We start from the raw sequence: 15,732 nt of genomic DNA, 5'->3' as shown, positions 1-15,732 counted from the left end.
GAATTGATCGAAATACAAAAAAAATCTGAGGTTCAAAACCGGCTTAAAATAGTCATATTTTAGCTCGAGCTCGTTGGAAGTTTGAAATTTAAATTATTTTCTCTTTAGGCTTGGTTCGGATTAATACTCGGGTTTGAGTTTGGTTCGAATGATAAAAAATCGAAAATGTTCTATAACTTGAAAATAAACATTTGGAAAGTTTTTGATATAATTATAGATAATATTATACTAATATTAAAAAAATATTAAAACTGTTTTAGAATATTGAACAACATGATTTTTGTTCGAGCATGACACGAAAAAAAGTTCGTAATATATGTATATATATTTTGATGGTAAAATTTGTAATTTTTATTGAAAATGTGATAAATGGTCCATTACAAAATTAACAAAAAATTCTCAATTGCCAAACAGGAAGGGGGGAAGGAAGAGGGAAAAAAAAACAATATTGATTATCGATTTTTTTTTCCTTTTAATTCGAATATATTTTACATATATCATTAGAAAAAAAAAAACTATTAAATTTAAATTTCCATTGTATTTCTTTCGACAAAGCGGATTACGCGACATTACTCTGAAAAGTAGCCTTTGCCCTATTGAATCTACGGTGTACTCCGTGTGCCACGCGCCGCCCGTAGAACAGGTAAACAAGCAGAATTAGCGAATCGATGAATGGCCAAAGTAGCCAGCAGCAACCGAATGACGGCCGCCATGACGATGATGCTCCGCTCACCGATTTCCTCGCCTCTTTAATGGACTACACCCCCACGGTGATAGCCTTCACATCTAGTTAACTCTATGACGATGCTTCCATTTTTTGTTTAGTTGATTACAATTTTATATTAATATACAGATACCTGATGAATTGGTGGAGCATTACCTGGCAAAAAGCGGCTTCCAGTGTCCCGATGTCAGATTGTAGGTACTCTTCCCCTTTCTTGCTCTGGTTGTTGTTAACCATTTACAGTTTTATGTAATTCAGCTTTAATATTCTTGCATAGGAAAATTCAACCTAGATAAATTGACTCTTTTTAGCTTATCTTGATTTAGAAATGTAGATCACCGTTGAATGCTTTGGGGATATGAATTGTACATGACTTTCCATTAGGTGTCTTTTGATGTGAGAGCACATTAACTATATTATCTTGATTTGGTGGTATTCTTGCATTTGATCGGACAATGTAGGCTAAGGTGGTGTTTGGGAGAGCGAACAACTTCTCAGCTTTTTCGTTAACGAAAAATTGTCGTTCAAGGCATTGACTTGAACGGCACATTGACTGACACGTGTTCCCAATTTTTTTAAATGACAAAAAATAATGTGATGTGCTTTGATTTATTATCTCGGATATTCACATTTCCTCAACTCCCCTCTCTCTCAAACTCAACCATGGTTGAGGAAAAGTAGGGCTAAGTCGATGGTGTCGGCCTTGAACGACACATTGACTGAAACGTGAAAAAAAGAATCTATTTTTTTTTTAAATATCAAATTTCAATGGGATGTGCTAATCATGGTTGACTCCTAAATCTGAAAAATTCAATTCCCGCGTCGTTCACCATCAACATTCACTCTCTGCCACCGCCAAAGATTCCTCTTATCTCGCGTCGCTTCTCCTCTCCATCAACGCCACTCACCGGCCCTTCATCTTTTCGGCCGTCACTGACGGGCCCGCCATCTTCCCGGCCTTCACTCCGACACAAAGTGTAATCGAGCCGCTTCTCCTCGCCGTCGCTCCACTCACCAGTCCGCAATCGGAGTATAATTTTATCATCGAGAATGACCAGAAGTCACATGCGGCTACAATATCTTGTTCTCAATCTGGTCTCAGAGTGTTAACATCTCCAGCTCTAGTACTTGCTACGAGCAAATGGCTGCGCTTGACATATGAAATAACATCTGGTATGTTGATGGCTCTATTTTGTACAATTACCTTTAACATCTACATGCGTGTAATCAACGAAGTGAGGATGACATCCTCGATTTTGAACTGTTCAATGCCACTTTGGGCTTTGCAATGTTCTCGATGCACTGTGTTCTGATGTTGTGCTAGTTCGTTATGGAATGAGGAAAGACATGGGTTTTATATTTATGATGCTTGTGAGCAGGATAAAGATTTGAAGTACTGAAAGATTAGAAACAATAGCGGTGTCACAAAATGCTCTTTCGACAACTAAATAATCCAGGATCCTACTTATATGGAACTAGGTTTTAATTTTATTTCATATCATATCTCAACTAACAACTCCAAACATTTGATAGCGATGGAAATTTTCAGGTTCCGAGGAGGCGGAACTAGAGATTGTTGCTTTTGCTGAAGTTAATTGGACCAGGAGGGGATGTTAGGGGCGAGAATGGGGAAAATGGTTGTTGCATTGCTAGGAGAAGGGATTGGGACAGCTGGTGCTGCGGTGCAGCCCAGAGGAGCTTAAGGCTCAAAGCGGGATACAATATAAAGAAGATTTACCCGGATTTTATCTAAGCTAGCCTAGTCAATATCCCCACCAATTGAAACAATATTTGGGCCTCTTGTCTTTCTTTCTAAAGAATAACCTTTGTTCAGAATCTTCATTTATCAATTCTTGGGTTGATGAGCTTGTAAAGAATCGATCATTCGAGCTATGAGAATATCGATCTTTTCATCTAACAATCAAATTAATTTGCATGATGTACTCAACGTTAGTAGAATTTGAATTTGCATGATGTTCTCAACGTTTTTGTAGTCATGCAATTTTTATTTTTTTTAATTTTCAAATGTTTTTGTGGTCATCCAAAATGACCGTGGAAAAATTATTTGTTTCAATTCAGCTCCAATTCTTGTTTGAAAATGGAAGATGACAACATTGTCACTTGAAGATTTGGAGGGAGACTACGGTGAAGAAGTCGAAATTGGTGAATATGCAATGTGAAGTTCCTGATTTTTCTGTGCAAGAGAATGTTAGGTACAAATTGAAAACTCTATTACCGATGGAAGATGCTTATTTGTTGTATAGTCAATACGCACATGCCAAGGGATTTAGTGTGAGTAAGGGTGATCAACGAATACAAATGAGCTTCAATTAAAGGAATTTAATTGTTAATGTGAAGGTTTGAAAGATGAAAAAAGATCTAGTAAAAAGATTGCAGTTTATTAGAAACCGTTCACTAAAAGTAATTGTAAGATCAAATTGAAAATGACAAGGAAAAAAGGGGTGAATGGAGAGTGAGTAGATTTGTGGAGGGGCATAATCATGAGATGTTTGCATCTGATCAAGCTCACTTGTTAAGATCAGCACGAAATATATCACATGCAAAAAAGTCTACTTTAGAAGTCATGGTGAATGCTGGAATTTGTGTCTCTAGCGTTGTTTCTTTTATGGAAAATGAAGAATGTGGTCCTGAAAACTTAGGTTTTATTATAAATGAAGCATATGATCAAATGAGTCGGTTGAAAAAACAAAGCAAAGTTGAGAATAGAGATGCCTCAACATTTATTTAATATTTTACGTATAAGACGACCAAGGAAAATTATTTTTATTGGAATATGCAAATGTATGATGATGATAAAGTGATAACTTTATCTTCAGGGATTATAGATGTGCTATTGATTAAGAATGTTTTGGTGATATCTTGTCGATTGATACAACGTACTGACCAAATAAGTATAATTTGATATGTGCTCCTTTTGTTGGTATCAATCACCACATGAAAGAATGTGATGTTTGGCTTGACATTTTTGTCAGATGAAACCGAAAGTTCTTTTGAATGATTGCTTATCACATTTCTTGATTCTATGAATGAAAAACAACCTCAAACTATATTTTCAGATCAATGTCAAGCCACGATGAATGTCATTGAAACAATTCTTCATCAATCACATCATCGTTTATGTCAATGACATATAAATCAAAATACTATTTCCCACTTTGGGAGTTTAAATGACAATTCAACATTTAAAAACTTGTGGTATAAGTGCATGACTTATTGTGAATATGAGGATGAAATTGAGATCACATGGAGAAATATGATTGGTACATATAATTTGGATTATCGTAAATGGTTGAATGAGATGTATAAACTTAGGAAAAAATGGGTCACTGATTTTAGTAATGAAAAATTTAGTGCTGGGCTTTTAGCTACTTCGAGGAGTGAGGCCGCAAATAGAGCTTTGAAAAAAACGGGTAACAAAATGATTTCTTTGTATGAATTTGTGATGAATTATGCAAAAATTCAAAATAAATGGCGGGAGAAAGAGAAGGTCGAGGATGCCCGATGTCGTCATGTTAAGTCTGGAGAGATTTTGAAAAATCATCCATTATTGATTCATACTGCTGATGTGTGTACGATTTTCATATATCAGTTATTTGAAATGGAATTGGTTGATTCCTTGAATTGCAAATTTGTTGAACCACCATCTTGTTATGGTAATGATTGGAATTAGATTGAGGTGATAGTAAAGAATAAGTTTGAGACAATGGAAATTCTGTGTAAGCATGTTTTGATGGTGTTTAACTTTAATACTCTATGGATGTAATTACTTTGCCCAACTGTTATATTTTGAAAAGATGGACGAAGAATGTGAGAAATAGAGAGAATACTGGTGGTCACGTGTCTCAAATGGTGTTTGTCAACCAAATAATATGATCAATTTATGGTGTTTGTACAAGAGGTGTTTCAACTATTGTTTATGTATTTTATTCTAATTAACTAACAATATTATATCCACAAACAAACAATTATGAGATACCAACGTTTACAATTACTTAACGTTTTTGAAATACTAAATACGCTAAACTGGTCTAGCATTACATTTTCTAACACAGACTTAACACGGCCACTCAATCTCATCTCTTGAATCTTTTGTTTCATCGCATCCATTTTCTTCATAATCTGCAACACATCATTTTGTAAATTAGGCAGTGCATCTTCCAATTCAACTATTTTGTCAGCTTGACGAGAATTTCTTTGCGAGCTTGAGCTAGAAGTTGCAAATGAACTTTCCTCGCCATTTACTTTGAATGAAGTAGTTGAACGTCGCTTTTCACATATTATTCAAACGCTCTTATTTCTTCTGCCCTACTCGAGAACTTCTGGTATAAAACACATTTGTATTCGTTGACTTCAGCATGTGTTTCCACTCAAAACTTGTAAACATTAGGATTTTTTCCTTCGAATACAACGTACATTTTCGCCCAAAAAAATTCATGATTCCATAAAAAATAATCACATTATCATAAAATAAATCAATTAACTGTCCGTGACTCACCATCAAACGCTCTATCATAATGTGATTATTTTTTATAGAATCGTGAATTTTTTTTAGGGGAAAACGTACGTTGTATTCGAAGAAAAAAATTCTAGTGTTTAGGAGTCTTGGGTGGATGCTGAAATTAACGAATACAAGGTGCTTTATACAAGAAGTTCTCGAGTAGGGCAGAAGCAATAAGAGTGTTTGAGGAATATGTGGAAAAGAGAGGTCCAACTACTTCATTCAAGTCAAATGGCGAGGAAAGTTCATGTGCAACTTCAAGCTCGCAAAGAAATTCTCGTCAAACTGACAAAATAGTTGAATTGGAAGATGCACTGTCTAATTTACAAAATGATGTGTTGCAGATTATGGAGAAAATAGATGCGATGAAACAAAAGATTCAAGAGATGAGATTGAGTGGTCGTGGTTAATCTGTGTTAGAAAATGTAATGTAATGCTAGACCAGTTTAGCGTATTTAGTATTTCAAAAACGTTAAGTGATTGTAAACGTTGGTATCTAACCATTGTTGGTTTGTGGATATAATATTTATAGTTAATTAGAATAAACGGCGTCGAACAATGGTTGAAACACCTTTGTACAAACACCATTTAAGACAAACATAAATTGATCTTATTATTTGGTTGACAAACACCATTTGAAACACGTGACCACCCGCACTCTATTTCTTACATTCTTCATCCTATCTTTTCAAAATATAACAGTTGGGCAAAGCAGTTACATCCATAGAGTTAAACACCATTTGCGCACTTTATTTCTTTAGTCTGCTTATTGAACAACACACACCGCATCCTAGAGTGTTCATCATGAGATTTTACTGTCACCTCAATCCAATTCCAATCATTACCATGACAAGATGGTGGTTAACAAATTTGCAATTCAAGGAATCAACCAATTCCATTTCAAATAACTGATATATGAAAATCGTATACACAACAACATGAATTAACAATGGATCTGTCCAGGATTACCATGACGACATCGGGTATCCTCGGCTTTCTCTTTCTCCCGCCATTTATTTTATTTGTGGTCTCACTCCTTGAAGTAGCTAAAAGCCCAGCACTAAACTTTTCATTACTAAAATCAGTGACCCATTTTCTCCTAAGTTTATACATGTCATTCAACCATTTACGATAATCCAAATTATATGTACCAATCATATTTCTCCATTTGGCCTCAGAATCACAATAAGTCATATACTTATACCATAAGTTTTTAAATGCCGAATTGTCATTTAAACTCCCAAAGTGAGGAGTATTTTGATTTATATGTACATAAACGATGATGTGATCGAGGAAAAACTGTTTCAATGACATTTATCATGGCTTGACATTGATCTGAAAATATAGTTTGAGGTTGTTTTCCATTCATAGAATAAAGAAATGTGATAAACAATCATTCAAAAGAATTTTCGGTTTCATATGACAAAAATGCCAACACAAAACATCACATTCTTCATGTGGTGATTGATACCAACAAAAGGAGCACATATCAAATTATACTTATTTGGTCGGTACGTTTGTATCAATCGACAAGATATCACCAAAACATTCATAATCAATAGCACATCTATAATCCCTGAAGAAAAAGTTGATCACTATATCATCATCATCCAATTGCATATTCCAATAAAAATAATTTTCTTTGTTCGTATTCTTTGTAAAATATTGAATAAGTGTTGTGACATCTCCATTCTCAACTTTGGGGTGTTTTTTCAACCGACTCATTTGATCATATGCATCCTTTCTAATAAAACCTAAGTTTTCAGGACCACATGCTTCATTTTCCATAAAAGAAACAGTATTAGAGACAGAAATTCCAACATTTGCCATGGCTTCTAAAGTAGACTATTTTGCATGTGATATATATCTGATCTTAACAAGTGATCTTGATTAGGTGCAAACATCTCATGATTATGGTCCTCCACAAATCTACTCAACCTCTATTAACCCATTTTTCCCTTGTAATTTTCAATTTGGCCTTGTAATTAGTTCTAGTGATCGGTTTCTGATAAGCTTCAATATCTTTACTAGATCTTTTTTCATTTTTCCAACCTTCACATGAACAATTAAATTCCTTTGATTGAAACTCATTTTTATTGGAAAAAACATCTTTGATTACCTTTTGTCACACTAAATCTCTTGGCATGTGTATTGACAATACAACAAATAAGCATATTCCACAGTGTTCACAATCGTAACCACTTCTAGTTTACTTTCTAAAACATCAGTAATAGAATTTTCATTCTGTACCTCAACATTCTCTTGCACAGAAAAATCAGGAACTTCACATTGCATATTTGGAATATGACCAATTTCGACTTCTTCATCGTAGCCTCCCTCCAAATCTTCAAGTGACAATGAGTTGTCATCTACCATTTTCAAACTAGAATTGCAACTAAATGAAACAAATAATTTCTTCACTGTCATTTTGAATGACCACAAAAACATTTGGAAATTAAAAAAATAAAAATTGCATGACTCCACTAACGTTGAGAACATCATGCAAATTCAAACTCCACTAACGTTGAGAACATCATGCAAATTAATTTGATTGTTAGTTGAACAGATCGATATTCTCATAGCTCGAATGATCGAATCTGTACAAGCTCATCAACCCAAAAATTGATAAATGAAGATTCTGAACAAAGTCTATTTGTTAGAAAGAAAGACAAGATGCCCAACAAAAGATAACCCATCATGTGTTACGGGCCTACAATATTGTTTCAATTGGGAGGGGTACTGACTAGGCTAGCTTAGATAAAATTCGGGTAAATCTTCTTCATATTGTATCCCGCTTTGAGCCTTAAGCTCCTCTGGCTGCACCAGCTGCCCCAATCCCTTCTACTAGCAATGCAACAACCATTTTCCCCATTCTCGACCTTAACCCCCTGGTCCAATTTGCTTCAGTAAAAGCAAAATTCTCCTGTTCCGCCTCCTCAGAACCTGAAAATTCCCATCCCTATCAAATGTTTGGAGTTGTTAGTTGAGATATGGTAGGAAATAAAATTAAAACTTAGTTCCATATATATAAAGTAGGATCCCGGATTATTTAGTTATCGAAAGATCATTTTGTGATACCTCTATTGCTTCTATTCTTTCAGTACTTCAAATCTTTTATCCTATTCACAAGCATCATAAATTACAAAACCCATGCCTTTCCTCATTCTATAATGAACTAGCACAACATCTAAACACAGGGCATCGAGAACATTGCAATGCCCAAAGTGGCATTGAACTGTCCAGTTCAAAATCGAGGAGAGTGAATGCTGATGGTGAACGACGCGGGAAGAAGTTTTAGGTTTTTTAAATTTTTCAGATTTAGGAGTAAACCATGGTTAGCACTTCCCATTGAAATTTGATATTTTAAAAAAATTGGATTCCTTTTCCACGTGTCAGTCAATGTGCCATCCGACGATGTCTAGCTTCAAGGCTGACCTATTCAAAATGGAGTTCCTGCACCATCCAGTGAAATCATGACAACATATACACGAGTTCCATGTCATATTCATTTAAATGGCATATTAATATTTTCTGAAGCATACATGTTTGGAGCAATGTCTAGCTTCAGGGCTGACCTATTCAAAGTGGAGTTCCCGCACCATCGAGTGAAATCATGACAGTATATGCACGAGTTCCAAGTCATATTCATTTAAACGGCATATTAATATTTTTCTGAAGCATACATGTTTGGAGCAATGTTACCTTGGGTCTTGGGATAGAACTAGATCCCTTATTTTGATTGTGTCCCTTGTGCTAGAAAGACATTATACCTTTTGTCTTAATTTCTTGATACCATCAACTGTGGCAATAGCTGAATTTAGCTGTATTATCCAGTGAAGCTACATTGTTCTCGTTGCTTTTCTATTAGCTGAGTCACGCTGGTAAGTTTGTTGTCTAGTACCATGAGGTGCATGGATTAGAAATTAGAATGGAAACAAGTTATCAGATGCTTTTTTTTTTCTCGTTTTATTACTTGCTCATAAAAATTGATATTATTTCCATTATTGTTTAGAAAGTGATGATGTTTTATCCTACTAATAATTGATTAAATTGCAAATTCTGAAGGCAACGAAGAAAATCTTAAGAGTTATACGAAATACTGTGTCCTAGAAAATGTAATATATATGTTTTATGTATGTTTCAGTCTTTAATATTCTGCAAAGTTGAAAAAAGTATATTGAAAAAATTATGACATGATTCAAGAAAGTAATGGCCAACACCTATAGTGCCTGCCTTGAGAAAATCATACTTGTTCTTTACAAATTTACTTAGTTGTACCGTTAATGAGTTTTTGTAAACTACCGTAGGAGTTTGAATTTATCACATCGGTGTTTTTGTAGGTGTTACGAAGTGTTAATCCAATGCCACCCATTAACTCTACGACTTGGTTCCAATTAGTCTTTATCTTGTTTCTGTCCCATTTTTCCCTGTTTTTTTTTTTGTCTCACTTTTTCTCTGTTCATCTGTATGCACGGGATTTGTTTCTCACAGCTTCCTTTTTTTCCCTCAGGACGAGGCTAGTAGCAGTTGCCACTCAGAAATTCATCGCAGACGTTGCTACTGATGCTCTTCAGTATGTTCTTCATTTTATGTAGCTTGATGTCATTGTTCATCTATCTCTTTTCGGTTGAAATTTCGTTTTCTGTTTCATTCTCCCCAGTAATAATGCTATGGTAATAATATTTATCTTCAGGCATTGCAAGGCCAGACAGTCATCTATAGTTAAAGACAAAAGAGATAAGCAGCAGAAGGTATGCATATTGTGCTTGGTATCATCACTTCCTATGGTTATCTACAATTTTTAACACTTGGTTGGAAACAGGATAAGCGTCTCATCTTGAACATGGAGGATATTTCCAAGGCTTTGCGGGAGGTAACCACTATAATTTCATTAACGTTCATATGTGTTCCTGGCACGGTATTAAACGTGTTCATATTTGTAAATGTTTATCCTTCATCCTTTTTGTTGTATTAATCTTGAATGGATGAACGTGTTTCACCATCACTTATATTGGTTGGACTGTTTTTGTGTTAATTTTTGCAGTATGGTGTTAACGTCAAACATCAAGAATACTTTGCAGACAATCCATCTGTTGGGTTAGATTCTGCTCCAAGAGATGAGTGAGCAACCGAGGCGCGCTTTTACTGGGTCGGCGTAGGATTTGATCTGAAATTTTAATGTTGTGTTGTAAAATCGAAAGCTAGATTTGATTCCATCGAAGTATATTCCCTGTCAAATTGAAATGATTTGCAGTAGAATACACATTATTAATTATCTGGTCTCGAAGATCCTACGTTCAATTAGAATATGCAGTGTGCTCTGCCAAATATCATTTTTTTAAATGTCAAGGTTAAAAACTTAAAGGTGATTAATTCTCGGTTGCTCAAATTGGAATATTTTACTGTTTATTATTATTTTTGGATAACACCCAAAAAGAAAATTGTCGAAAATGTTTTTAGCCATCTCATCAAGCCTCAGTCTGTTTATGCTCATGGGTTACAGATTGATCAAACCCAAAATTTTTAGATTACTCACGCCACTTCAGATTCTCTTTTAGCAATGCAAGCAATCACTAGGATGGAAGAAGATCTCGGTTATGCAGGATTCATAGTTATAGATATCAGACGTCTTTTGAATTCTCAAATTAACACGTATCTTAGCCATGTTCGGCGATCGGCTGATGCAGTTTTTCACTCAATTGTTGCTTTTTTTTTATTTCCTCCTCTTCCAACTTTGTGTGAAAAAATGGAGACTTTTTTTTTTGTGATTGATACATCTTGTAACTAAAGACATTTTTGTCTCTCAATAAATTACAAAAAGTTGACTGTCGAAAAAATCAAAGAGTTGGTTTACCTTCTCTCTTCAAATATGATTTTATCTTTCACAAAATTTAATTTTGATTTTTTTTCCACCAAATCTTTACAAGTTTAAATAATCATACCACTCCCCATTCAAAATTATATAGATCGTCAAAGCTAATGAGAGTGATATAACATAAATATATCATGCATTCTTTTCTCTGGGAGAGAGGAAAAAACAAAGATACTGTAGCAGATTGTTTTCAAGTTTTTAATTGTTGAGTTTTATATGACTTCAAATAAATATATCGATACATCTCAAGTTTAGAAACATGTAGATTTTAATTAATTGTCTAGAAGATATGTTTGACAACTTTATTGGAAACGCCTTATAAGATCTAGGAACTTATAAGTTAGTTTAGGTTTTTATAAGTTATAAGAATTTAATTTAAAATTAAGTTGTTAAATTGTTTAGATAAATTTATTTTAAACAAATTAAATATGTTGATGTGTTTGAGATTATAAGATATTTTTATTTTTAAAATTACCAAAAAAAATATATAAGACTAAGAAATTTATTTGTATTTAACCAAACACTCTCATAGTTAATTACCACATAATATACACTTGATAAAAGCATACTCGAATTCCAAACACCATTTTCGAACATTTATTTAGTATTTACTCATACTTTTTGTATAAATCCATATATGACCTACATATTAATATTATAGTTATAAATTTTTCGTGATTGTATCGGCCGCTCAACAAAATTCATGAAATCTAGCTAATTGATTTTTCTAAGTTATAGGTAATCAAATACTGGAGAGCAGAAACTAACAAGTAACACTTCAAATTAATAAACCATGTTCATTCAAATTCACAATTCTAGATAAAGAAACAAACATAAAGTTTTTGCAATAATAAAACAAAACAAGAAAATAAAATAAAATAAAATAAAATTAGGCAAACTAATCATCCTTCTGATGGGAAGGCCCAGCTTCATCTTGATACGACCCACCGCCATACGGCGGCGGAGGGAAGTAAAACTGCCCGGCTTCATCAGCTCCACCGGCACGCGGCTGAAAAGGAACATAAAACTGGCCAGGATCAACATCATCTCCGCCTGCCGCCGAGAAGTCCGGCGGCGGGGCCGGCAGCACGTAATACGGGTCATAACCCGGTGGACCCAAGTTCAGCTCCTGAGAAGGACCCACTCCGCCGCCGCTGCCGCCGGCGGCGAACACATTCTGCCCCTCCGTAGGATAATAGTACTGAGCAGAAGGAGCTCCGCCGCCGTCGAAGTTGGGCTCTTTGGACGTTTGTCCAGGATAATAGAACTGACCCGGCGGCGGCGGCGGCGCCATTTCCGCTAATTCTTCCCCAATCACCATGTCCTCCAGTACATTATCTCCAGCCAGCGGCGGCGGCAGCGGAGGCATGGCCGAACCCGAAGCCTGATTCTTGATCTGCTCGATCCTCCGAGTGACACGAACCTTGTACTCCCTGAACCAAGCCCTCCAAACCAGAGCTTGTTCTCTGGTGATGGTATCCAACTTCTGGCGCATCCATATACTCCGAGTTTTCACCTCCTCCATAGCTCGCTGCCACCGAACTCTTTCAGCTTCTCTGGAAGCTATGATCCTGTCCAGCTCCACATTCATCCCCTGTATCCTCGTTTGAGTGTGAGAATCAACTACAATGTCAAATTCTTGTTGAATCTCATCTGGGTTCATCGACCTGGAAACCACACTTTCCATCCTCGGATGGAAGAAGGAATAAGGCACGTCCGTCGGAGAAAACAGGATGATTCCGATATCCACATCGCACAGAGTGCATAATTCCGTGGCTTTTTTGTAGATTCCAAGTCGCCGTTTCGAAAATGTTGCGTAAAGATCATCTTGGTTCTCGATCAGTTGCATGGGGATCTTTTGGCGCCCTCTGGTTTGTCTTCTTCCTTCGGCCTCCATGTTAATTATAAACAAGAAAATATATATGTATGCAGACGATTTTTTTTTTTTTTTATTTTTTATTTTTGTGTGTGTGTGTGGATTGAATTAAGGAGTATATATATATATATATATACATGCAGTTTTGTTTTTTTGGGTCAAAAATTGTGTGTGTCATATTATGGCAAGAAAGAATTATTATTTGGATTGTTCTAATTAAATTCATATCCTGGCCTTGTGATCTTAATGACCAAAAGTTTTAATTTCGCCATAATTTTCCTTCGAATTTTGAAATCTGTTGAAAATTGGTCAACATTTTGTTGTCATTAGTGTATACCAGATGTAATGAAATCGATTTTAAATATAAATATATTAATCTTCCGATGATCTATTTCAAATTCTTCAATTTTCTTGAGTCAGAGGAGTGGAATTTTACCTTTGACGTAATCAGCATATGTAAAATATCTGATTAAATCAAATCTTATACTGTTATAGTTGGACTGAATATTATGTAGATAATTTGATGACACATTTTGTGCCAATAATAATTTGAAATTTTCGTTTTTTTTTTAATTTAAGAGTTACATAAATTTTTAAATTTGTTTTTCGATGAAAACAATTATAAGTACTATCGTATGTTACATTTAGCATGGTAGTGCACAAAGTATAGCACATTTTTAAATTATTTTTTATTTCATAAAAAGTTTCTGATTTCTTTTTTCTAAAAAAAATAAATAAATCTGATTCCATTAATTTTTTGTCACCATCTTATCAATTATAACAGTTTACAGAACAAATTTGAATCTAGAGATTCAAATAAATTAAATGTAAATATTCATGACTAAATTTACCAGGAAAACAAAACTCTTACCAATTTATCGATGTGCGTGCATTGAATATACCAGGAAAATAAATACAGAATAAACTGGCAGCAAGTTGATAAAATAAAGGAGCCAAGAAACAAAATGTACTCACAGCCAGTTATGCACCCATTGTAAAATAATCTCCAGAGCATAAAAATGCAGGATATACATATTTGATCCATTCTTCGAAAACTCGAAGGCAATCGAATATTTAGAAAAATAGTGATAAAGATACAATATATACATTACTAGTGGTTATTAGGAAATAATTGATAATGTTGTGTAAGCGACGACCGACTAATTTGTTTATATAAAGCGGCATCTTACCATATATTTCATTATACACGCGCGCGTAATATCAATATAAGGTGTGTGAAATTAGTCTATTTCCATGTATTTACAATATGCGATGCGATTCGTCGAATAAATAATAATACTGAGTATGACATTTAGAAAATAATATTTATTTTTATTATCCATCTACATAATTTTTTTTCCTTTTTATGTTAAAATATAAAATTTTGTTTGTATCGATTAAATCGCTCCCGGATTTTCTATAAATTCGCTCTGTATATTATTTCCATTTCTTCTAGATTTTTTTTAATTTTTTTTTGAGGTAAAACTTGTAAATTTATTGAATATAATCATCCGTTACAAACCTAACCAACCACGAAGGAAACTCGTCATTCATCGAAATAAAAGATGAGTGGGAGGAAGAAGCAAAACAAGTCATATGATGCGCTACAGAATTAGCCGATACGATTAACATGATTTTTTTTGGAACTTTTTAATAACATATTAATATTGACTATTGAGCACGAATATGACCAAGCTTTTTCGCGCTCATTGATTGCCTTACTATAAGTTTAAATAAACCATATTTATAATTAATAGCCACAAAGGAATGCAAATTCGAAAGAAAATAAAAAATAAAGTATTAATTAATTATAGAGCAATGAATAACTAACAGATGACATGTATTAATTAATTATATATTAAGCGTGCACACTTGTCTGTGTGGTAAAACAATTTCGCCATTCTTTTTTTTTTTCACTTTTTTCCCCCCTTTTGCCTTTTTTTTCCTCTCTCTTTTTATATTTTTTTTTCCTTCTCTGTTTTTTTTATGTCCAATTTCAACATTCTCAAAATACCCCATATCAAAAGTTTAGTTTTTTCCCCTTCCTTTTCAAATTTTTTTTTTTTTTTATTCTTAAAAAAAATTTAGTTAAAAAAAACGACTGTACAAACAGGATCTATTCGAAGATCTATTGATTAGGAGATGACCAATAAAATTTCGAATATATTGTGATTAACAGGATATTGTTATTACTATTAATTCTCCTTCATATATCTTATATATGACTCAGTGTTATTAAAATCGGACCGGACCGGCCGATTCGACCGGTTCGACCGGGAACTGGTCGCCGGTCCGGTTCGGTTCTCTCCTAAGAACCGGAAAACCGGTCCAACCGGTCAAAACCGGTCAAGAACCGGTTGGACCGGTCAATAACCGAAAAACCGGTTCAACCGGTTGAACCGGTTTTCCGAATTTTTTTTTATTTTTTTTTTGAAAATTTAAATTTTTATTTTTAAAACTTTAAATTTAATTTTTTTTATGTATATACATTATTATTTAAAAATTTTACTTCATTAAAAAAATTTATTTTAATAGTTATTTGTTTTTTTAAAATTAAATATTTCATTATTTAAATAATTTATAACTATAATTGATATTTTGAATATATTAACATTTTTATTTAGATTTCAAATTATGATAAATATATATTTTTTTGTCTATTTAAATATATTTTTGAGTTTTTAAAATTCAAAATATATTATTTATTGTATTATATTATATAAACTGTTTTCTGGTTGGAC

General features: G+C 34.0%; 2 protein-coding genes across 2 annotated transcripts; one reads left to right on the top strand and one right to left on the bottom strand.

Moving 5' to 3' along the window:
* The first annotated feature begins 528 nt into the window (after positions 1-528).
* On the top strand, positions 529-10,515 carry LOC140872863 (transcription initiation factor TFIID subunit 10-like). The gene is made up of 6 exons (XM_073275779.1): positions 529-770; positions 854-918; positions 9,754-9,816; positions 9,937-9,994; positions 10,066-10,116; positions 10,288-10,515. The coding sequence occupies exons 1-6, from the start codon at positions 669-671 to the stop codon at positions 10,366-10,368; spliced, it is 420 nt and encodes a 139-aa protein (XP_073131880.1). The 5' UTR covers positions 529-668; the 3' UTR covers positions 10,369-10,515.
* Positions 10,516-11,905: 1,390 nt separating this feature from the next.
* LOC140872907 (uncharacterized) lies at positions 11,906-13,095 on the bottom strand. The gene has a single exon (XM_073275826.1). The coding sequence runs from the start codon at positions 13,010-13,012 to the stop codon at positions 12,014-12,016; it is 999 nt and encodes a 332-aa protein (XP_073131927.1). The 5' UTR covers positions 13,013-13,095; the 3' UTR covers positions 11,906-12,013.
* Between the last annotated feature and the right edge of the window lie 2,637 nt (positions 13,096-15,732).

Source organism: Henckelia pumila, unplaced genomic scaffold, assembly GCF_033568475.1.
Source record: "Henckelia pumila isolate YLH828 unplaced genomic scaffold, ASM3356847v2 CTG_477:::fragment_3, whole genome shotgun sequence".
Lineage (NCBI taxonomy): Eukaryota > Viridiplantae > Streptophyta > Magnoliopsida > Lamiales > Gesneriaceae > Henckelia > Henckelia pumila.
This window is presented reverse-complemented; position numbering and strand designations above follow the sequence as displayed.

Bases quoted from the DNA above. Each gene is read 5' to 3' on its own strand.
- LOC140872863 (XM_073275779.1), top strand. From the start codon at position 669: ATGAATGGCCAAAGTAGCCAGCAGCAACCGAATGACGGCCGCCATGAC. The intron at 9,817-9,936 runs GTATGTTCTTCA...ATTTATCTTCAG, and splicing joins GTTGCTACTGATGCTCTTCA to GCATTGCAAGGCCAGACAGT. The intron at 9,995-10,065 runs GTATGCATATTG...GGTTGGAAACAG, and splicing joins AAAGAGATAAGCAGCAGAAG to GATAAGCGTCTCATCTTGAA.
- LOC140872907 (XM_073275826.1), bottom strand. From the start codon at position 13,012: ATGGAGGCCGAAGGAAGAAGACAAACCAGAGGGCGCCAAAAGATCCCC.